The 17,294-nt window shown below is 41.9% G+C and overlaps 1 protein-coding gene across 8 annotated transcripts in view; it reads left to right on the top strand.

Moving 5' to 3' along the window:
- Positions 1–17,294, top strand: part of GON4L (gon-4 like) — a 74,684-nt gene that overhangs the window by 16,033 nt on the left and 41,357 nt on the right. For 7 of the 8 annotated variants that reach the window (XM_019431271.2, XM_019431272.2, XM_019431275.2 and 4 more), the window contains 6 exons: positions 11,306–11,499; positions 12,194–12,268; positions 12,452–12,502; positions 15,199–15,249; positions 15,572–15,667; positions 16,630–16,749. In XM_019431271.2, coding sequence (XP_019286816.2) covers positions 11,306–11,499; positions 12,194–12,268; positions 12,452–12,502; positions 15,199–15,249; positions 15,572–15,667; positions 16,630–16,749 — 587 coding nt within the window. The remainder of the gene's footprint in view (positions 1–11,305; positions 11,500–12,193; positions 12,269–12,451; positions 12,503–15,198; positions 15,250–15,571; positions 15,668–16,629; positions 16,750–17,294) is intronic. The other variant, XM_053908773.1, reaches the window with a different exon arrangement.

The following is a 17,294-nucleotide window of genomic DNA, read 5'->3' as shown; positions in this document are numbered from 1 at the left end:
ATTTGTCAGTCCCCCTTTACTGTGTACAACCCTGAGGGGAAGTGGCGAGAGGGGTCGTCTTTCCTGTGTTCCTGGTCTCCGGGAAGCACGTTCCGTCTTTCACCGTGGAGCTGAAGCTGGTTTATAGCTGTGGTGTATTGGGTTGAGGAAGTTCTCTACTGTTCCTAGTTGCTGAGAGTTTTTATGGTGAATTGATGTTAGATTTTGTGAAAAGCTTTCTCTGCCTCTATTGAGATTGTCTTTTGTTTTGTTTTTGCTTTTGATCTGTTGATATAGTGAATTATATTGATTGATTTTCAAATTTGAAAGCAATTTTGCATTTCTGGAGTAAGCCACACCTTTTGGCCATGATATATTACCCTTTTTATATATTGCTGGATTTGATTTGCTAGTATTTTAAAGATTTTTGTATCTGTGGTCGATAGTTTTCTTGTACTGTCTTTGTATGGTTTGATATTGGGGTCATGCTGAGTTGGGAAGTGTTCCCTTTTTGTGCTTTTGTTTTTGGAAGAGCGTGTGTGAATTGGTATTACTTCTTCCTTTTTATTAATATTTATTTTTTTATTTTGAAAGAGAGAGTACATACGCATGAGCTGGTGAGGGGCAGAGAGATTGAGAGAGAGAGAGAGAGAGAGAGAGAGAAAATCCCCTGGTAGGCTCTGTGCCGCTAATGCAGAGTGCATGGGGCTCGAACCCACGAACTGTGAGATCATGACCTGAGCCAGAGATAGAGAAAGAGAGAGAGAGAGAGAGAGAGAGAGAGAGAAAATCCCCTGGTAGGCTCTGTGCCGCTAATGCAGAGTGCATGGGGCTTGAACCCACGAACTGTGAGATCATGACCTGAGCCAGAGATAGAGAAAGAGAGAGAGAGAGAGAGAGAGAGAGAGAGAGAAAATCCCCTGGTAGGCTCTGTGCCGCTAATGCAGAGTGCATGGGGCTTGAACCCACGAACTGTGAGATCATGACCTGAGCCAAAGTTGGATGTTTAATTGACAGCCACCCAGGTGTCCCTACAGTTGGTATCTTTCAAGGTATTTGTCTGTTTCGTCTACCTTGTCACATTTATTGGCATAAGTGTTTTCATAATATTCCTTTGTTATCTTTCTATTATCTGTAGGGTCTGCAGCGGTGTCTGTTCTTTTATTCTTGATACTGGTGATTTGTGTCTTTTTCTTAACCACTCTGTCTTAACCACTCTGGCTAGAAGGTTTTCAGTATTCATCTTTGAATTCAAAGGACAAGATTTTGATTTCATTAACTTCTCTATTTTTCTGTTTTCTATTTCATTGATTTTTGTCTGCTTTCTTCTTGCTTTGGGTTTAATTTGGTCTTTTTCTGGTTTTCTTAAAGTGGAAGCTTAGATCACTGATTTGAGACTTTTCTTATTTTTTAATAGTACTTAATGTGTCACTTTCCTGTTAAACACTTGTGTTAGCTGTGCCCCGCAAATTTTGTTTGATATGTTATATTTCATGGACTTCAGTTGACAATATTTTCTAATTTCCTTTGGGATGTCTTCTTTGACCCACAGATTATTCAGAAGTGTGTAGTTTTATTTCTTTTTTTTTTTAATTTTTTTTTTTTTAACGTTTATTTATTTTTGAGATGGAGACAGAGCATGAACGGAGGAGGGTCAGAGAGAGAGGGAGACACAGAATCTGAAACAGGCTCCAGGCTCTGAGCTGTCAGCACAGAGCCTGATGCGGGGCTCGAACTCACGGACCGTGAGATCATGACCTGAGCCGAAGTCGGTTGCTCAACCGACTGAGCCACCCAGGCGCCCCTAGCTCTATATACTTTTATTCATTTTAAAAGGTTTTGTTTATTATTTTTTTTTAATATTTACTTATTTTGAGAGAAAGAGTGAGGGGAGGAAGATAAAGAGAGGGAGACAGAGAATCCCAAGCATGCTCTGTAGCTGTTAGCACACAGCCCATTGTGGGGCTTTAACTGACAAACTGTGAGATCATGACTTGAGCCGAAACTGAGTTAGATGCTTAACAGACTCAGTCACCCGGGTGCCCCTTAAATAATCTTTATACCCCACGTGGGGCTCAAACTCATGACCCTGAGATCAAGAGTTGTGTGCTCCACTGATGGGGCCAGCCAAGTGCCCCTGCTCTACATATTTTAAAACTCTGTGTTTAGGTGCATGTACCTAATGACAAATGTGATTGGGTTTTGAGTGTTAGAGCAAACTGGCGTTTCTGGGATGAACCTATTTGGTCATGACGTATCAGACTTTCCATGAGCTGCCGGACCCATTTCCTGATAATATAATTCAAGGTTTTGTGTCTTTATTTATGAGAGGTACTGGCTTTAATTTTCTTATAATGTCTTTTTCATGTGTTGGTGTTTGGTAACTGGCCTTATAAAATAAATTGGGGGGTACCTGGGTGGCTCAGTTGGTTGAGCATCCGACTTCACCTCAGGTTATGATCTCATAGCTCGTGAGTTCGAGCCCCGTGTCGGGCTCTGTGCTGTCAGCTCAGAGCCTGGAGCCTGCTTCGGATTCTGTGTCTCCCCCTCTCTCTCTGCCTCTAACCCACTCGCATTCTGACTTTGTCTCTCTCAAAAATAAACATACATTAAAAAAAATAATAAAATGAATTGGGAAGTTTCCCATCATTGTCCACTCTCTGGAAGAGTTTATGTAAGGCTATTATTTATTTCTCAAAATTTTGTAAGACTTCACCAAGAAGTTACCTAGGCTTGGAGTTCTCTTTGTCAAAAGGATTTTAAATTATGGAGTAAATTCTTTAATAATTTTAGGACTATTCAGATTTCCTGTTTCTGTCAGTTTTGGTCAGTTGTGTTTTTCGAGGAATTTGTATGTTTTCTCTAAATTGTCAAATATTTTGATGTAAAGTTGTTTATAAAAGGCTTATTTTGGGATTTTTTTTTTTTTTTTTTTTTTTTTTTTTTGGTTTTAGTTTTTAACTAATCTCCATACCCAACAGGGATTGAACTCCATGACCCTCAGATTAAGAGTTGCACACTCCACCAAACTGAGCCAGCCAAGTGCCTCTATTTTGGGGTATCTTTAAGATTTTTTTAGGTTTATTTATTTATTTTGAGAGAGAGAGAGAAAGAGAGAGAGAGTGAGTAAGTGAGTTGGGGAAGGGCAGAGGGAGAAGGAGAGAGAGGGAATCCCAAGCAGGCTCTGCACTGTTAGAACAGAGACCAACGAGGGGCTAGAACTCATGAACCATGAGATAAGGACCTGAGCTGAAGTTGGGTGCTTAACTGACTGAGCCACCCAGGCACCCCTGTCCTCTTTATTTCTGGTTGGAAACTTTTTGTTGAGAAGTCTGATTTTTTTTGTTGGTAAGTTTGGCTTGAGGTTTATCAATTTTATTAATCTTTTCAAAGAACCACCTTTTGGCTTTTATTTTTTTATTTTTTATTTTATTTTATTTTTTATTTTTTATTTTTTTAACGTTTATTTATTTTTGAGACAGAGAGAGACAGAGCATGAACGGGGGAGGGGCAGAGAGAGAGGGAGACACAGAATCGGAAGCAGGCTCCAGGCTCTGAGCCATCAGCCCAGAGCCTGACGCGGGGCTCGAACCCACGGACCACGAGTTCGTGACCTGAGCCGAAGTCGGACGCTTAACCGACTGAGCCACCCAGGCGCCCCAGGCTTTCTTTTTTTTTAAATTCTATTTATGTTTTCTGTTTTATTGGTTTCTGTTCATTATTTCCTTCCTGAAATTTACCTTATTTGATTTGTTCTTTTCTAGCCTCTTATAAGATTTTCACTTGTTTTCTAATATATACATGCACAGTTGTAACTTTCCCTTGAAGCATTGCTTTCGCTGCGTTCTGCAAGCTATGATATGTCATATTTTTGCTTTCATTCATCTTAAAATATTTCTAATTTCCTTTATGATTTTTTCTTTGATTTATGGATTATTTAGAGATACATTGCTTACTTTCCAAATATTTGAGGATCTTTCCAGTTAAACTTCTTTATTTATTTCTAGCTAATTCCACTGTGGTCAGAGAGTATATTCCGTATGATTCCTGACCTTTGAAAATTGTTGAGACTTAGTGAGCATATGGTCTGTTTTATGTGCCCATAAAAATAATGTATTTTGTGGGTGTCATTTAGACACTTGTCATTTAGATCAAGTATTGTGTTCTACATATGTCTGTAAGTTCAAGTTTATTATTTATATTGTTCAGATCTCTTATGTCCTTACTGATTTCTTTGTCTACTGTTGTATTAGTTACTGAATGACATTTGTCAAAATCTCCAAATATGATTGTGGCTTTATCCTTTTTTTCCCTGTCAACTTTTATTTTATATATTTAAGCTCTATTATCAGATGCATACCAATTTAGAATTGTTTTGTCTTCCTGTTGAATTAACTCAATTAGTATGAAATGTTCCTTTTTATATTCTTGCCTTAAAGTTTTCTTTGTGATATTCGTGTATACGTGGTATATAGTATTTATATTCTTTTGCTTTCAACCTTTTTTGTGCCTTTATTTTTAAAATGTTTCTCCTAAGGGTGCCTGGGTGGCTCAGTCGATTAAGGGTATCTGACTCTTGATCTCGGCTCAGGTCACGATCTCACGGTTTGTGGGTTCGAGCCCTGCATTGGGCTCTGTGCTGACAGCTCGGAGCCTAGAGCCTGCTTCATTCAGATTCTGTGTCTCATTCTCTCTCTGTCCCTCCCTGAATTGTTCTCTGTCTCTCAAAAATAAATAAATGTATTAAAAAATGTTTTTAAATGTTTCTCCTATGTGTAGCCTAGTCTTTTTTAAAAAAACTTAGTCCGAACATTTTTGCTTTTTAATTAGCTCATATATTTTTTTTATATTTAATGTAACTTGAGTTTATGTTTAATGTATTACTATATTTAACGTTATACATAAGTTGAGTTTATATTTAACGTAACGTAAGTTGAATTTTCTATTTTCCTCTGTTTTTTTTTGTTTCTTCTTTCCTTCTTTTGATTAACCAAGTACTTTTATTTTTCTTCGTTATTAGTTCTTTAGTTTTATATTCTTTTTTCTTGCACATGTTACTCTATAGATTAACAATATGCATCTTTTTATTTTTAAAAGTAGTCCAAGGGGCGCCTGGGTGGCGCAGTCGGTTAAGCATCCGACTTCAGCCAGGTCATGATCTCGCGGTGCGTGAGTTCGAGCCCCGCGTCAGGCTCTGGGCTGATGGCTCGGAGCCTGGAGCCTGTTTCCGATTCTGTGTCTCCCTCTCTCTCTGCCCCTCCCCCGTTCATGCTCTGTCTCTCTCTGTCCCAAAAATAAATAAAAAACATTGAAAAAAAAAATTTAAAAGTAGTCCAAGATTTGATGTGCTTTTATGTTTTTAAATTTAAAAAAATTTTTTAAAAGTTTATTTTGAGACTGGGGCGCCTGGGTGGCGCAGTCGGTTAAGCGTCCGACTTCAGCCAGGTCACGATCTCGCGGTCCGTGAGTTCGAGCCCCGCGTCAGGCTCTGGGCTGATGGCTCGGAGCCTGGAGCCTGTTTCCGATTCTGTGTCTCCCTCTCTCTCTGCCCCTCCCCCGTTCATGCTCTGTCTCTGTCCCAAAAAAAATAAATAAAAGACGTTGAAAAAAAAAAAAAAAAAGTTTATTTTGAGAGACAGTGCAAGTGGGGGAGGGGCAGAGAGAGAGGGCAGAGAGAGAAGCCCAAGCAGGTTCCACATTGTCAGGGCAGAGGGAGATGTGAGGCTCAAATTTATGAACCATGAGATCATGACCTGTGCTAAAACCAAGAGTCAGACACTTAACCAACTGAGCCACTCATGTGCCCCAAAACTTTTTTTTCTTTTTTTTTAAAGTGAGCTATATGCCCACTGTGGGGCTTGAACTCATGACCCTGAGATCAAGAGTCACATCCTCTACCAACTGAGCCAGGCAAGTGCCCCAACATATACATCTTTGAAATTATTACATTGTACCTTAAATGTGTGCTTTTACCACTTTCAAAACAATACAGGAATTTTATAGCCATTTCACTACATATATCTATTCCTGCCTTTTGTGCTATTGATGTTATGTTTTACTTCTTCATAAGTTTTAAACCCCTAAGATGTTATTGTTACTATGTTAGCCAGTCAGTATTCATTTATATTGATCATAGAGCTAACCTGTCTTGTGCTTTGATTCATCCTGAAATTCTTTTCTTTGTTTTTATCTGGGATCATTTATATACATATATTTAATGTTTACTCATTTTTGAGAGGGAGGGGAGGGGTAGAGAGAGAGATGGAGACACAGAATCCATAGCAGGCTCCAGGCTCTAGGCTCTGAGTTGTCAGCACAGGGCCCGACATGGGGCTCAAACTCACGAACATGACCTGAGCCGAAGTTGGATGCTTAACCAACTGAGCCACCCAGGCACGCCTATACTGTATTTATTGAAAAAAAATCCACATATAAGTGGATGTGAACAGTTCAAACTTGTGTTGTCTGAGGGTAAATTGTAGTTTTACATAGTTTTACAGTTGTTTTTGGTGGGAAGGTTTCCTGTGTTAAAAAAAGAAAACATAGTTGTGGCCAGAATCAGAGGTCCTGGGTGTGTTTTTTTTTATTTTTTTAAATTTTTTTTTTTTTCAACGTTTTTTATTTATTTTTGGGACAGAGAGAGACAGAGCATGAACGGGGGAGGGGCAGAGAGAGAGGGAGACACAGAATCGGAAACAGGCCCCAGGCTCCGAGCCATCAGCCCAGAGCCTGACGCGGGGCTCGAACTCACGGACCGCGAGATCGTGACCTGGCTGAAGTCGGACGCTTAACCGACTGCGCCACCCAGGCGCCCCCTGGGTGTGTTTTTGACAAGGTTCTTAAGCAACTGTTTTCATACATCATGGCAATTTTGGTGATATTACAGAACCCACCTATATTTTTACTGACTTCATCCACTTTCCAGTACACTTATAGTGTATTTTACTTTCAACTTATTGGTTACATCATTGGATCTATTTTTCAGGGAATGGCTTGTTTTTAGCCATCTTCTATCTCATGGAAGGAAAAATTAGATTTTCTTCTTTATCTTTTCCAGTCTGGTCTTTGGAAGCCAAAAAAAAAAGGGGGCTTCCTTTTTCTAATTTTATTTTTTTATTTTTATTAAAAAAAAATTTTTTTTTAACCTTTATTTACTTTTGAGACAGAGAGAGACAGAGCATGAACAGGGGAGGGGCAGAGAGAGAGAGGGAGACACAGAATCTGAAACAGGCTCCAGGCTCTGAGCTGTCAGCACAGAGCCCGACGCGGGGCTCGAACCCACGGACCGTGAGATCATGACCTGAGCCGAAGTCGGACGCTTAACCGACCGAGCCACCCAGGCGCCCCTCCTTTTTCTAATTTTAAATTTCAACTCTTTAGAATTCATAGAGTCCGTGGTATCCCAGTATTTTAGAAGATAAAGGATTAGTTTTAAAACAGAATAGCAAATAGTTGAACTATCTGTTCTTTTTTGGATTGACTGTGTAGTGTTTTGGAATTTGAGTGTATTAGATTTTCCTTACAGACATACATTCCATAATAAAAACTCAGCATTACAATCAGAAATCAGAGGAGAGATATGTATGCGTAATGTAATTTAGACACTGAGATGGTTTAACTCCACTTTGATTCCGTGTTTATATTCTAAATGTAATTATGCTAACTCTAATGATTTTTCCATGAAAAAATACTTGCATTTAAATTTTATGATGGGGCACCTGGGTGGCTCAGTTGGTTAAGCGTCCGACTTTGGGAAGGTCATGGTCTCACAGTTGGTGAGTTTGAGCTCCACATCGGGCTCTGTGGGCTCTGTGCTGTCAGCGTGGAGCCTGCTTAGGATCCTCGCCCCCCGCAACAACCCTCCCGGCTCCCGAGCTCACTCACTCTCTTTCTTAAAAATAAACATTGTAAAAAATCAATTTCATGATAAACTTTCACCACAATTCATTTGTTATTTTTATTTTTCTTCATTTAAATTATTTTGGTATTTCAGTTTTTATTTTATTTCTAGCGGGGATAAATGTTTTCCAGCGTATATCCTAAGACAGTGCTACTCAAAGTGTGGTCTGAGAACCAGGGCCAAGTTTGAGAACTAGTTTGAAACAAAGTAATTTATGGAAACTGAGAGTGAAAGTTTAGAAATTTCGTAACATTTGACATGATGGGTACGTTCTTTTTTTTTTTTTTTTTAAGTTTATTTATTTTGAGAGGGGTGGGGAGGGGCAGAGAGAAGAGGAGAGACAGAATCTCAAGTAGGCTCTGCACTGTCAGCACAGAGCCGGATGTGAGTCTTAGAAAGTCACGGGCCTCGAGGTCATGACCTGAACTGAAATCAAGAGTTAGACACTTAACTGACTGAGCCATCCAGGCACCCCCATTCTTTTTTTTTTTTTAATGTTTATTTATTTTGAGAGAGAGTGTGCTCAAGAGTGGGGGAGGGGCAGAGAGAGAGAGAGAGAGAGAGAGAGAGAGAGAGAATACCAAGCAGGCTCCATGCTGTCAGGGCACAGTCCAATGTGGGGCTTGATCCCCCGAACTGTGAGATCATGACCTGAGCCAAAATCAAGAGTTGAATGAATGCTTAACCAACTGAGCCACCCAGGTTCCCGAGAAGCTCTTTTTTTAGTTTATTTTGAGAGAGAGCGAGAGCGCACGGCAGGGGAGGGGCAGAGACAGAGGGAGAGAGAGAATCCCAAGTAGGCTCCGCACCGTCAGCACGGAGCCAGCCCGATGGGCTCCAACCCATGAACTGTGAGATCATGACCTGAGCCAAAATCAAGAGTCACACACCCAACTGACTGAGCCCCCCAGGTGCCTTGAGAAGCTCTCTTTTAAAGGATAGTTTGGTTCCTCATCAACTAACTATATAAAATTCTATAAAATTTAGCTGCTTCCATTATCTGTTTCCTTTTCTGGCCTTCATTTTAGTGAATTCTGATTACATTTTGTACGTGTAAATTTTATAAAGGTTTCATTTTTTGGTGATGTCTCAGTTAACAAACTTTGTTGCTTCTAGTATAGTATTAATAGTTTGAACTTCTGTCATTTCTTTGAAACTTTTCCCCCCCGGATCAGCTTTGCAATTGACAGTGTTACTAATAACATGGTAGGATAGGATTGGAAGGCGGAATAGAGCTTCTTCGGGTCTCAGAAATCTTTGTTCTGCAACTGCTGGGTCGTTGTTAGCTGCAGCCCAGGGACGATGAGGAGGCAAGGGCAGATGGCAGTACCACGACCGGGCCGGACCGGGCCCAGCCGGTCCGCATGAGAGAGGATGGGGAGGAAGGGTGGGGCGCAGAGAGAGGGCATCCAGGAGACTCGAGAGAGAGGAGTTCTGGGATTCGTGGAGAACCGGTGAGGTAAGAGAGACTTGGGGGAAAGATGTGGGTACGGAGGCCTTTGGGGGGTTTTGTCGTGTGTTGGGCGGTGTAGTTCTCCCTTTGTTGCTTTCTCAAAAAAGCGTCAGCCAAGAGCTTCATCACTCTTCAGACACTTGCTGAGGTTTTCTGTTCCTTTTGCAGCACATCTTGAAGCAGCACATTCGGTTTAGGTGTCGCGACTGGAAGACGCTCGTGTTCGAATTCTACCTTTTCTTTTTTTTTTCACTTAAAAATCATTATCAGAACAATTTCCATTTCACTGAGAGCTCTTTTTTTTTTTTTTTTTAAGGTTTTTAAAAATGTTTATTTTTAGGGCGCCTAGGTGGCTCAGTCGGTTAAGTGATCAACTCCAGCTCACGGTTCATGAGATCGAGCCCCATGTCAGGCTCTCTGGTGTCAGCACAGAGCCTGCTTGGGATTCTCCGTCTCCCTTTCTTTCTGTCCTTCCCCCACACCTGCGCGCGCGTGTTCTCTTTTTCTCTAAACGTTAAAAAAAAAAAATACATTTTTACCTGTCTCCTCCCTCCACAATTGCTTAAAAAAGACAATTTTTGATGACTCAGTTACAGTCCAGTGTATGAATGTACCATTGTTCATTTAACCACTCCTGTAATATTGGATGTTTAGGTGCTTTCCATCTTTTTGCTAAAATAATTAATGTTGGGACACATGGGTGGCTCGGTTGGTTGGGTGTCTGACTCTTGATCTCAGCTCGGGTCATGATCTTGCGGTTTCTGGGTTCGAGCCTGCGTCTGCCTCTACGCCGGGCAGCATGGAGCCCGCTTGGGATTCTCTCTCTCCCTCTCTATCTGCCCCTTCCCTGTGTGTGTGCTCTGTCTCTCACTCTCAAATAAATGAACTTCAGGGAAGAAGAAAAATAATGTTGAAATGAACAGTGTGATGATTAGTCTGTGCAGATCTAATTATTTCCTTAAGAATAAGAATTACTGGGTTGGGAGTCATACACAATGATCAGATTCTTGGTGTGTGTTCACAAATCGCTAATAATTTTTCGCGATGCAAATATTGCCAGGCTGTGGTTGAAGGTCACAAAATCCTTTTAAACAGAGAAGGTCCTCTTCATGTGAGTCCTCTCTGATACGTGTTCGCAGAGGGCAGCAGGCCAAGAACGTCGGACGGATGAGAACTTCGTTTTGGGATTACGTGATAGTCTGTTTCAAGACTTAACAGATTCTAATAATCAGGAAGATTTTCCCTTTGTCTGGTTGTATATATGCTCCCTTCTTGTAGAATGGAGACAACTCTGATGCTTCCCCCCTTTTCTTGTAGAGCTCAGAGTGAATTTTTTATTGTTTGCTCCTTGTTTTTTTTCTTTCTAGATGGAGGAGTCTAATAATGATGTTAAATTACATCATATAACATTCCAATGGTTATGAAGCACTTCGATATAGTTATCTCACTTAATCTGGTGGCATCCCTGTGAGGCAGATGTCTATATTCGCAGAAGAAAGAAAATGAGACTCTGGCCGAGGTTGCCCAGAACTGAAACACAAAGCCAGGGTGTCTGGTGTACTATCTGGGCAGTGCAGAGCAGGAATTAAGACTGTGGGTTCCAGGGCTAGAGAACGTGGTTTCAGAGCATGGCCCTGTCATTACTAGCTCTTGGGACAGTTTCGTAATCTGTCTCAGTTTCTTCGTCTGTACAGTGGGAGAGATGATAGTCCTTGCCTCCCGTGGTTGTTAGGAGGACTAAATAAATACGCATAGTGTGCAGCAGAATACCTGACAGATGTTGAGCAAATACCGGGTGTTATCGCTATGACGGTTCTCCCCACTCCACCGTCACTGTCGCCATATTGTAGGCTTCTTTGATTTCCAAGGCCAGTGAGCTGGCAGCTGGTTTTTCATTTACGATTGGCTTCTTGGGTTAAGTTCTGGGAGCGGTGGTTTCGGAGATTCTGATGGTGTTCTCGGTTTATCTGCAGAAGAGCAAGGCAATGAAGAAAGTGAGAAAAGGCGAAAAAAGAAAAAGGGTACCAAGAGGAAACGAGATGGAAGGGGTCAAGAAGAAGGCACTTGGGCTTGCGACCTGAAGCTGGACGACGTGCTGGACCGCACGCTGGAGGACGGCGCCAAGCAGCACAACCTGACCGCGGTCAACGTGCGCAACATCCTCCACGTGAGTAAGGAACGCGATGGAAACGCCTCTTGGAGAGCACGTGAAACACTCAGGGAATTCTTGGTTCTTAGTATGGGAATTGGTGATTTTGTGAGGTGCGTGCGCCAAAAAACTTTTTCCCTCCCAACACGCTTTCTCATTGCGCTCAGCACGCATTAGAAATCTGAACACACATGTAGAAAGACCTTAACTGGGAAGGTAAACTGTTCCTCTGCTTCCTCCACTGACTTGGTGGGTTGTCCTCGTGGTTGGCAGACTCAGAGATGATAATGTTCACAGCGGACTTGCTCTTTGGTGGGTTGATAGATCTGAAAAGATGCCAGGTTAGCGGTTTACTGGGCACATTTGCTGATACTGTTCTTTGATATGTATCAACACGGCCATTTACAAAACCTTCGTTGCTTGTTACTGCTTCTCTGAAGCACGTAGTCCGTTATTTCGGAATCTCATTCATGCTCTTGGTAGCTGCCAATGGGATCCATCTGTTTGCTGCTTTATTACAGTTTGAACTGTGTGCTTCTGTCCAGAACTGGCTTTACCCCGGTCTGAAGCCGTTTCAGTTTCTGGCTCTCATCTGTCCATTCCGTGTCCACATGCAGTGGACATGTGTCCACTCTAGCGGAGTTACAGAGGACTGAGCGTTGTCTAGATTACACATCTTTGTTGCATAAAGTGAAATTTCATCTTTCTCCAGGAAGTAATCACAAATGAACATGTGGTAGCTATGATGAAAGCAGCCATCAGTGAGACGGAAGATATGCCCATGTTTGTGAGTAGTTGACTGTTACCCTTTAATGTCAGGGAACTGAGCTATGTAACGGGGCTGCGCGTAGGATGTTACTTGGGACTGTGTAAATAGCTTGGTGGTTGGGGGCAGAGGGTAGCATCTCAAAACCCCAGGTACACGTGATGATTTTTATTGACTGTTTTCTTCTCATTTTCCCTGCCTCAGGAGCCCAAAATGACACGCTCTAAACTGAAGGAAGTGGTGGAAAAAGGAGTGGTGGGTGTTCTGTTTTTTTTTTTTTTCTTTATTTAGTTTGGTAAATAAAATCTAATTACAGGTTATTTGCAGGGGAAAAACATATAGGAAGGATTTACTATGGTCTGGGTTTACATCCTGAAATACTTGCGAAAGAGAAATAGAGACAACATGCGGAATCAATATCAAAGTTTATTCTAGTTGATGCGGAGGTCTTGCTTTTTGGAAGTGCTGGGTAGATAACCATTTAGCACGGTTGAAAGCGTGAGCAGGGTCAGTTTTCCTATTCACGTTATATGGGGCGTTATAGCATTTTTCCAAGTATGTTCCAGGGAGCACTTGCATCAGTGTCGCCTTGGCATGGGGTCCCTCAGGAGTGCTAATGAAAAATGTGTATTCCTTGGCTCGCCTCAGACCCGGAACAGGGAGCTGGATGTAGGGCCTGGGAACATGCATTATGGGAAACAGCAGCTGGCTGTTTTGCACACTGAGAGATGAGAGCCATTTGAAGACTTCTGGAGTATTCTGGCGCAGATGCTGGGACCCATTTAAATCCTACTCAACAAGTCCAGTGTGTGCTCAGCACCTGTGACAGGCGGGCGATAGTCCTGAGGCGGTCCACTTTCTCTCCAGTGTAGGGCAGATTTGCCTTGAGGACTCATGATGCGTATTGGTGTTCTTGTCTTTTTTCCGGTTCTGTTCTTTGCAGCTGTATAGAAGAAATAAGTCCACGTGACCTTCCCTCTAGTAGAAGAAAACTAGGATGTCGTTTTGTAATATTCTTTTCTTGCTAAATGTCTCTCAGTTTTTTATTGGTCTTCACGTGAGAAGGCTTTGAGTACATACACTAATCTGATCCTTTTCTTCTGCATGTGCCTACTTTGTCCGTGTCCTTTTAAAAGTATGCGTGGAGTCTCCTGCTGCAGATGTTGTTTAACTAGTATGGATTAAAGTTAGGTTATCCCCTCCGTGTTTCAGGTACCGTATTTCTCTTAATGCAGCCAAGGATTGCATTGGCTTGTTTTTGACAGCCATTGTATGGTTTTGTCTCATCAGCTAACCCCAGTTGCATATAGTGAAATTTCATTTCTCCGGGAAGTAATCACACATGAGCCTGTGGTAGCTCTGATGAAAGCAGCCATCAGTGAGACGGGAGTTCTGTGAAGTCTGCCTGGCATACAAAGTATAATTGAAAGTAATTCCATATTTGATTTGGAAACAGAGATCCAAAGCAGGCTCTGGGTTGTGTTTACCAACCGTGAATAAGAATAGATAAGTTGGACAGCCCAAGATGTTAGTGTATGTGGGACAGCAAGGACTGAAGTCCAAGTTTCCTGCTTCTTAATGCTTAAATAGACGGACTCCAGGACTCCAGCACACTTCCGGATGCTGCCTCGCCCTGCCTTTTTGGATGGATTTGGCAGTAGGGAACCTGATTGGTTTAGAAACACACCCGGGAAGGAGTGTGGACCAGAATCACATCATTCCCTTTACCCTATACTGGGCCTAGTTCAACAGAGCAAGGGAAGGGGCTGGGACATGGCAGGGCTGAGGAGATGTGGAGAGGCTGAGGCTCCTTGTGGAGATAGAACCCAGTGCCTCTTGGGTTGTGCTCAATAACCCGATTTTCACTGGGTCACCTTAAATGCTCAAGAAATTATACACTCCAGGGACATTTTTTGTCAGCAGCATGTAAGAGCCTTAAAAAAATTCTTTAAAAACGTTTCACTCCAACTCTGTTATTTTAAAACATACAAGAAGTTAAAATAATTTTATAGGAAATTTAGATTCCATCTAGATTTAACTGTAAAATTTTGCCATATTTTACTTTATATCTTTATATCTATCTCTTGTTTTTTTCCTGTACTATTTGAAAATAAGTTGAGGACAATTTGATACTTTACCCCTAAATCCTTCCAAAAGAACTGGTCATGGCTGGCTCTTGGGAGGCACATTTACATTGGATTTATGTGATTGATTAAAAAAAATACTGATGTCAAAAAGGCTACTGTCACCTTTAGTATATTAGGTATGTGTATTATTATAGTTTACAAGTAGTTTTTTTTTAATGTTTATTTTTCAGAGAGAGAGAGAGACAGACAGACAGACAATGAGTGGGGGAGGGGTAGAGAGAAAGAGGGAGACCCAGAATCCGAAGCAGGCTCCGGGCTCTGACCTGTCAGCACAGAGCTCAATGTGGCTTTTGAATTTGTGAACAGTGAGATCATGACCTGAGCCAAAGTCCGTCAACCTACTGAGCCACCCAGGTGCCTCACAGATAGTTTTCAAATTCATTAATCCGTGTGAACCCAAGTTGTGATATAAAGTCAGGGGTCCCTGGCTGGCTCAGCTGGAAGAGCATGTGACTCTTGATCTCAGGTTCGTGAGTTTGAGCCCCGCAGTGGGGGGTAGAGTTTATTTAAAATATATAAGTAAATAAAGTAGGCAAGACAGACACTTTTTCCCCTTACAGTTAATAAAGTCTCACTAGGGTTAAGGCAGAGATGCTAGATTGAAATAGATTCTTCTCTCCTTTTCATCTGATAAGCTCTGACAACAGTTGAGAGGATACCCTTGGAGATAATTAATATTCCTTGATCCCTACACCTACATGTTAGGTACATGGATGGCTCTTTGTGATGGTGAAGAGGAGGTAAAATTGAAAAGCCGTCTATTTCGGTGAAGAGAACGTAATTATTTATATTCTTTGTTGGTAGGTAATTCCAACATGGAATATTTCACCAATTAAGAAGGCCAATGAAATTAAGGTAAACTTGGAAGAGGTAATTCTTTTTTCCAGAAAGACTTCATCAGTTTTGAAATCTAAGTACTTCCTTTCTATTTAATTTTTGGGGGATCTGTCTTCTTGTTTTAATTCGATCTTTGTTTTTTTTCCTTTCCACTCCTCTTAGGTTTGACTCTCACGCTAGGAATCTCTTTACCCGCTGCCTGTTGTTACTTGCTATAGCTGCTCATTGTGCTGTTAGGATTTATTTCTTTCCTGCTCTGCTTTCTTCCTCTTATTTTCCAAACACGTATGATTTGTGTTTCCTGTAACTTCATTTCTTTCTATAATTTGTGCTAACGCAGCCCCCTCAGTTTGTGGATATTCACCTCGAAGAGGATGACTCCTCAGATGAGGAGTACCAGCCAGATGAAGAAGAGGAGGACGAGACGGCTGAAGAGGTCAGTGGCTCCCCCCTTGAGTGTTAGCTGCTAATGGAGAAGAAACGAGACCCAGTAAGGCCTCCTTAGTGTTGTCGCCTGTTCTGTAGAGAGGAACGAGGCACGTTTCTTTTTTCTGCTCATTTCTTTGCATAAATCCAAGACTACGGGGCATTTTCTCTTCTTCCTACTACTCCCTTAATGTTTTCGTGTCTTATGAAATAGAACACACATCTAACGTATAGAACTGTGCACAGAAAAAAAATTTTTTTTTTTAATTCTTTTTTAACATTTATTTATTTTTGAGACAGAGAGCGACAGAGCATGAACGGGGGAGGGTCAGAGAGGGAGACACAGAATCTGAAACAGGCTCCCGGCTCTGAGCTGTCAGCACAGAGCCTGACGCGGGGCTCGAACTCACGGACCGCGAGATCATGACCTGAGCCGAAGTCAGACGCTCAACCAACTGAGCCACCCAGGCGCCCCCAGAATAAAAATTTTTAAATACAGCTTAAATAATTATAAAGCCAGTCCTCACGAGAGTTCTCCAGAGTCCTTAAATGCAGCCCCACCAGCGTACCCGTGTCCTCTTTCTCTGTGGTTCTGTTGCCTAAGTGGGCAGCGCTGTGCGTGCTGCTTCTAAACTTACATGTACTCCCCCATGTCTGGCTTTTTTGTTTTTTTGTTTCATCGCTGACCCTTTGTGATTCTTCTATACGGTTGCTTACAGCCACAGTTTGTTCGTTCTCATTGCTGTGTAATATTGTTTCTTAGTGCATTCTTTGACTTGTTTGTAAAAGGATTTTAAGCCAATGTCTTGTAATTTTAATGAGAAGACCAATCTGATTAGCTTCCGAATATTAAACTTCTGTCTAAGGTTTATTTTCTCTTACTTTAAATTGATTCATTTTCTTGAGATACTTCAGACTCAGTGGAATGACGTAGGGGCAGAAATGTGAACACGAACTGGGTTTGTCTTGTAGAGTTTATTGGAAAGTGATGTTGAAAGCACCGCTTCATCCCCACGTGGGGCAAAGAAATCCAGATTGAGGCAGGCTTCCGAGGTGACTGAAACGGACGAGGAGGGCGGCGTATTATCGGAGGTGAGTCGGCACCGATCACAAGAGACGAGGACGGGACTGCGCCGCAGGCTGGCTGTCCGTGGGATGCTGAGCCGTCCCCCTTGAGCACACGCCACTCAGTCCCGCTGATTGTGCTGTTGCCTGTGCCTCGTCAGAACTTTTCAGATTTCAGAGTCCTTTATTTAAGTCAGCCAGCAGTTGAGAGGAAAACTGGAGCTCAGTGTTGGGGGTGGGGGGTGCTTTCCTGAGTCCTCCGAGCAGCCAGATATGGGTGACTAGCGGTTTCTTTTCTCCTAGCTTTGTCTTTTTTCTAATGTTGTCCTAAAGCCATTTTTGTTAGATTTTCCACTTTTGATCACCCAGGCAGCATCCTGTTGGCTTCATTGGAAATAGGATGGAACCTAATTAGATTAATATATTTGACAGTGTATCTGTTTTTATGTAGCTCTGTCTACATGGCAAAGGAAAGATCACTGACATATGAAAGATGTGCCCGTCTCTGCCCACCTCTTTTGTTTCTTTTCTCTCCTTCCCACTCTTTCTCTTCTCCTCCCTCCCTTTCACTT

Source organism: Panthera pardus, unplaced genomic scaffold (assembly GCF_024362965.1).
Source record: "Panthera pardus isolate Hobbes unplaced genomic scaffold, ASM2436296v1 HiC_scaffold_21, whole genome shotgun sequence".
Taxonomy (NCBI): Eukaryota; Metazoa; Chordata; class Mammalia; order Carnivora; family Felidae; genus Panthera; species Panthera pardus.
The sequence above is the reverse complement of the archived record's forward strand: the minus strand, read 5'-3'. Positions and strand labels throughout refer to the sequence as shown.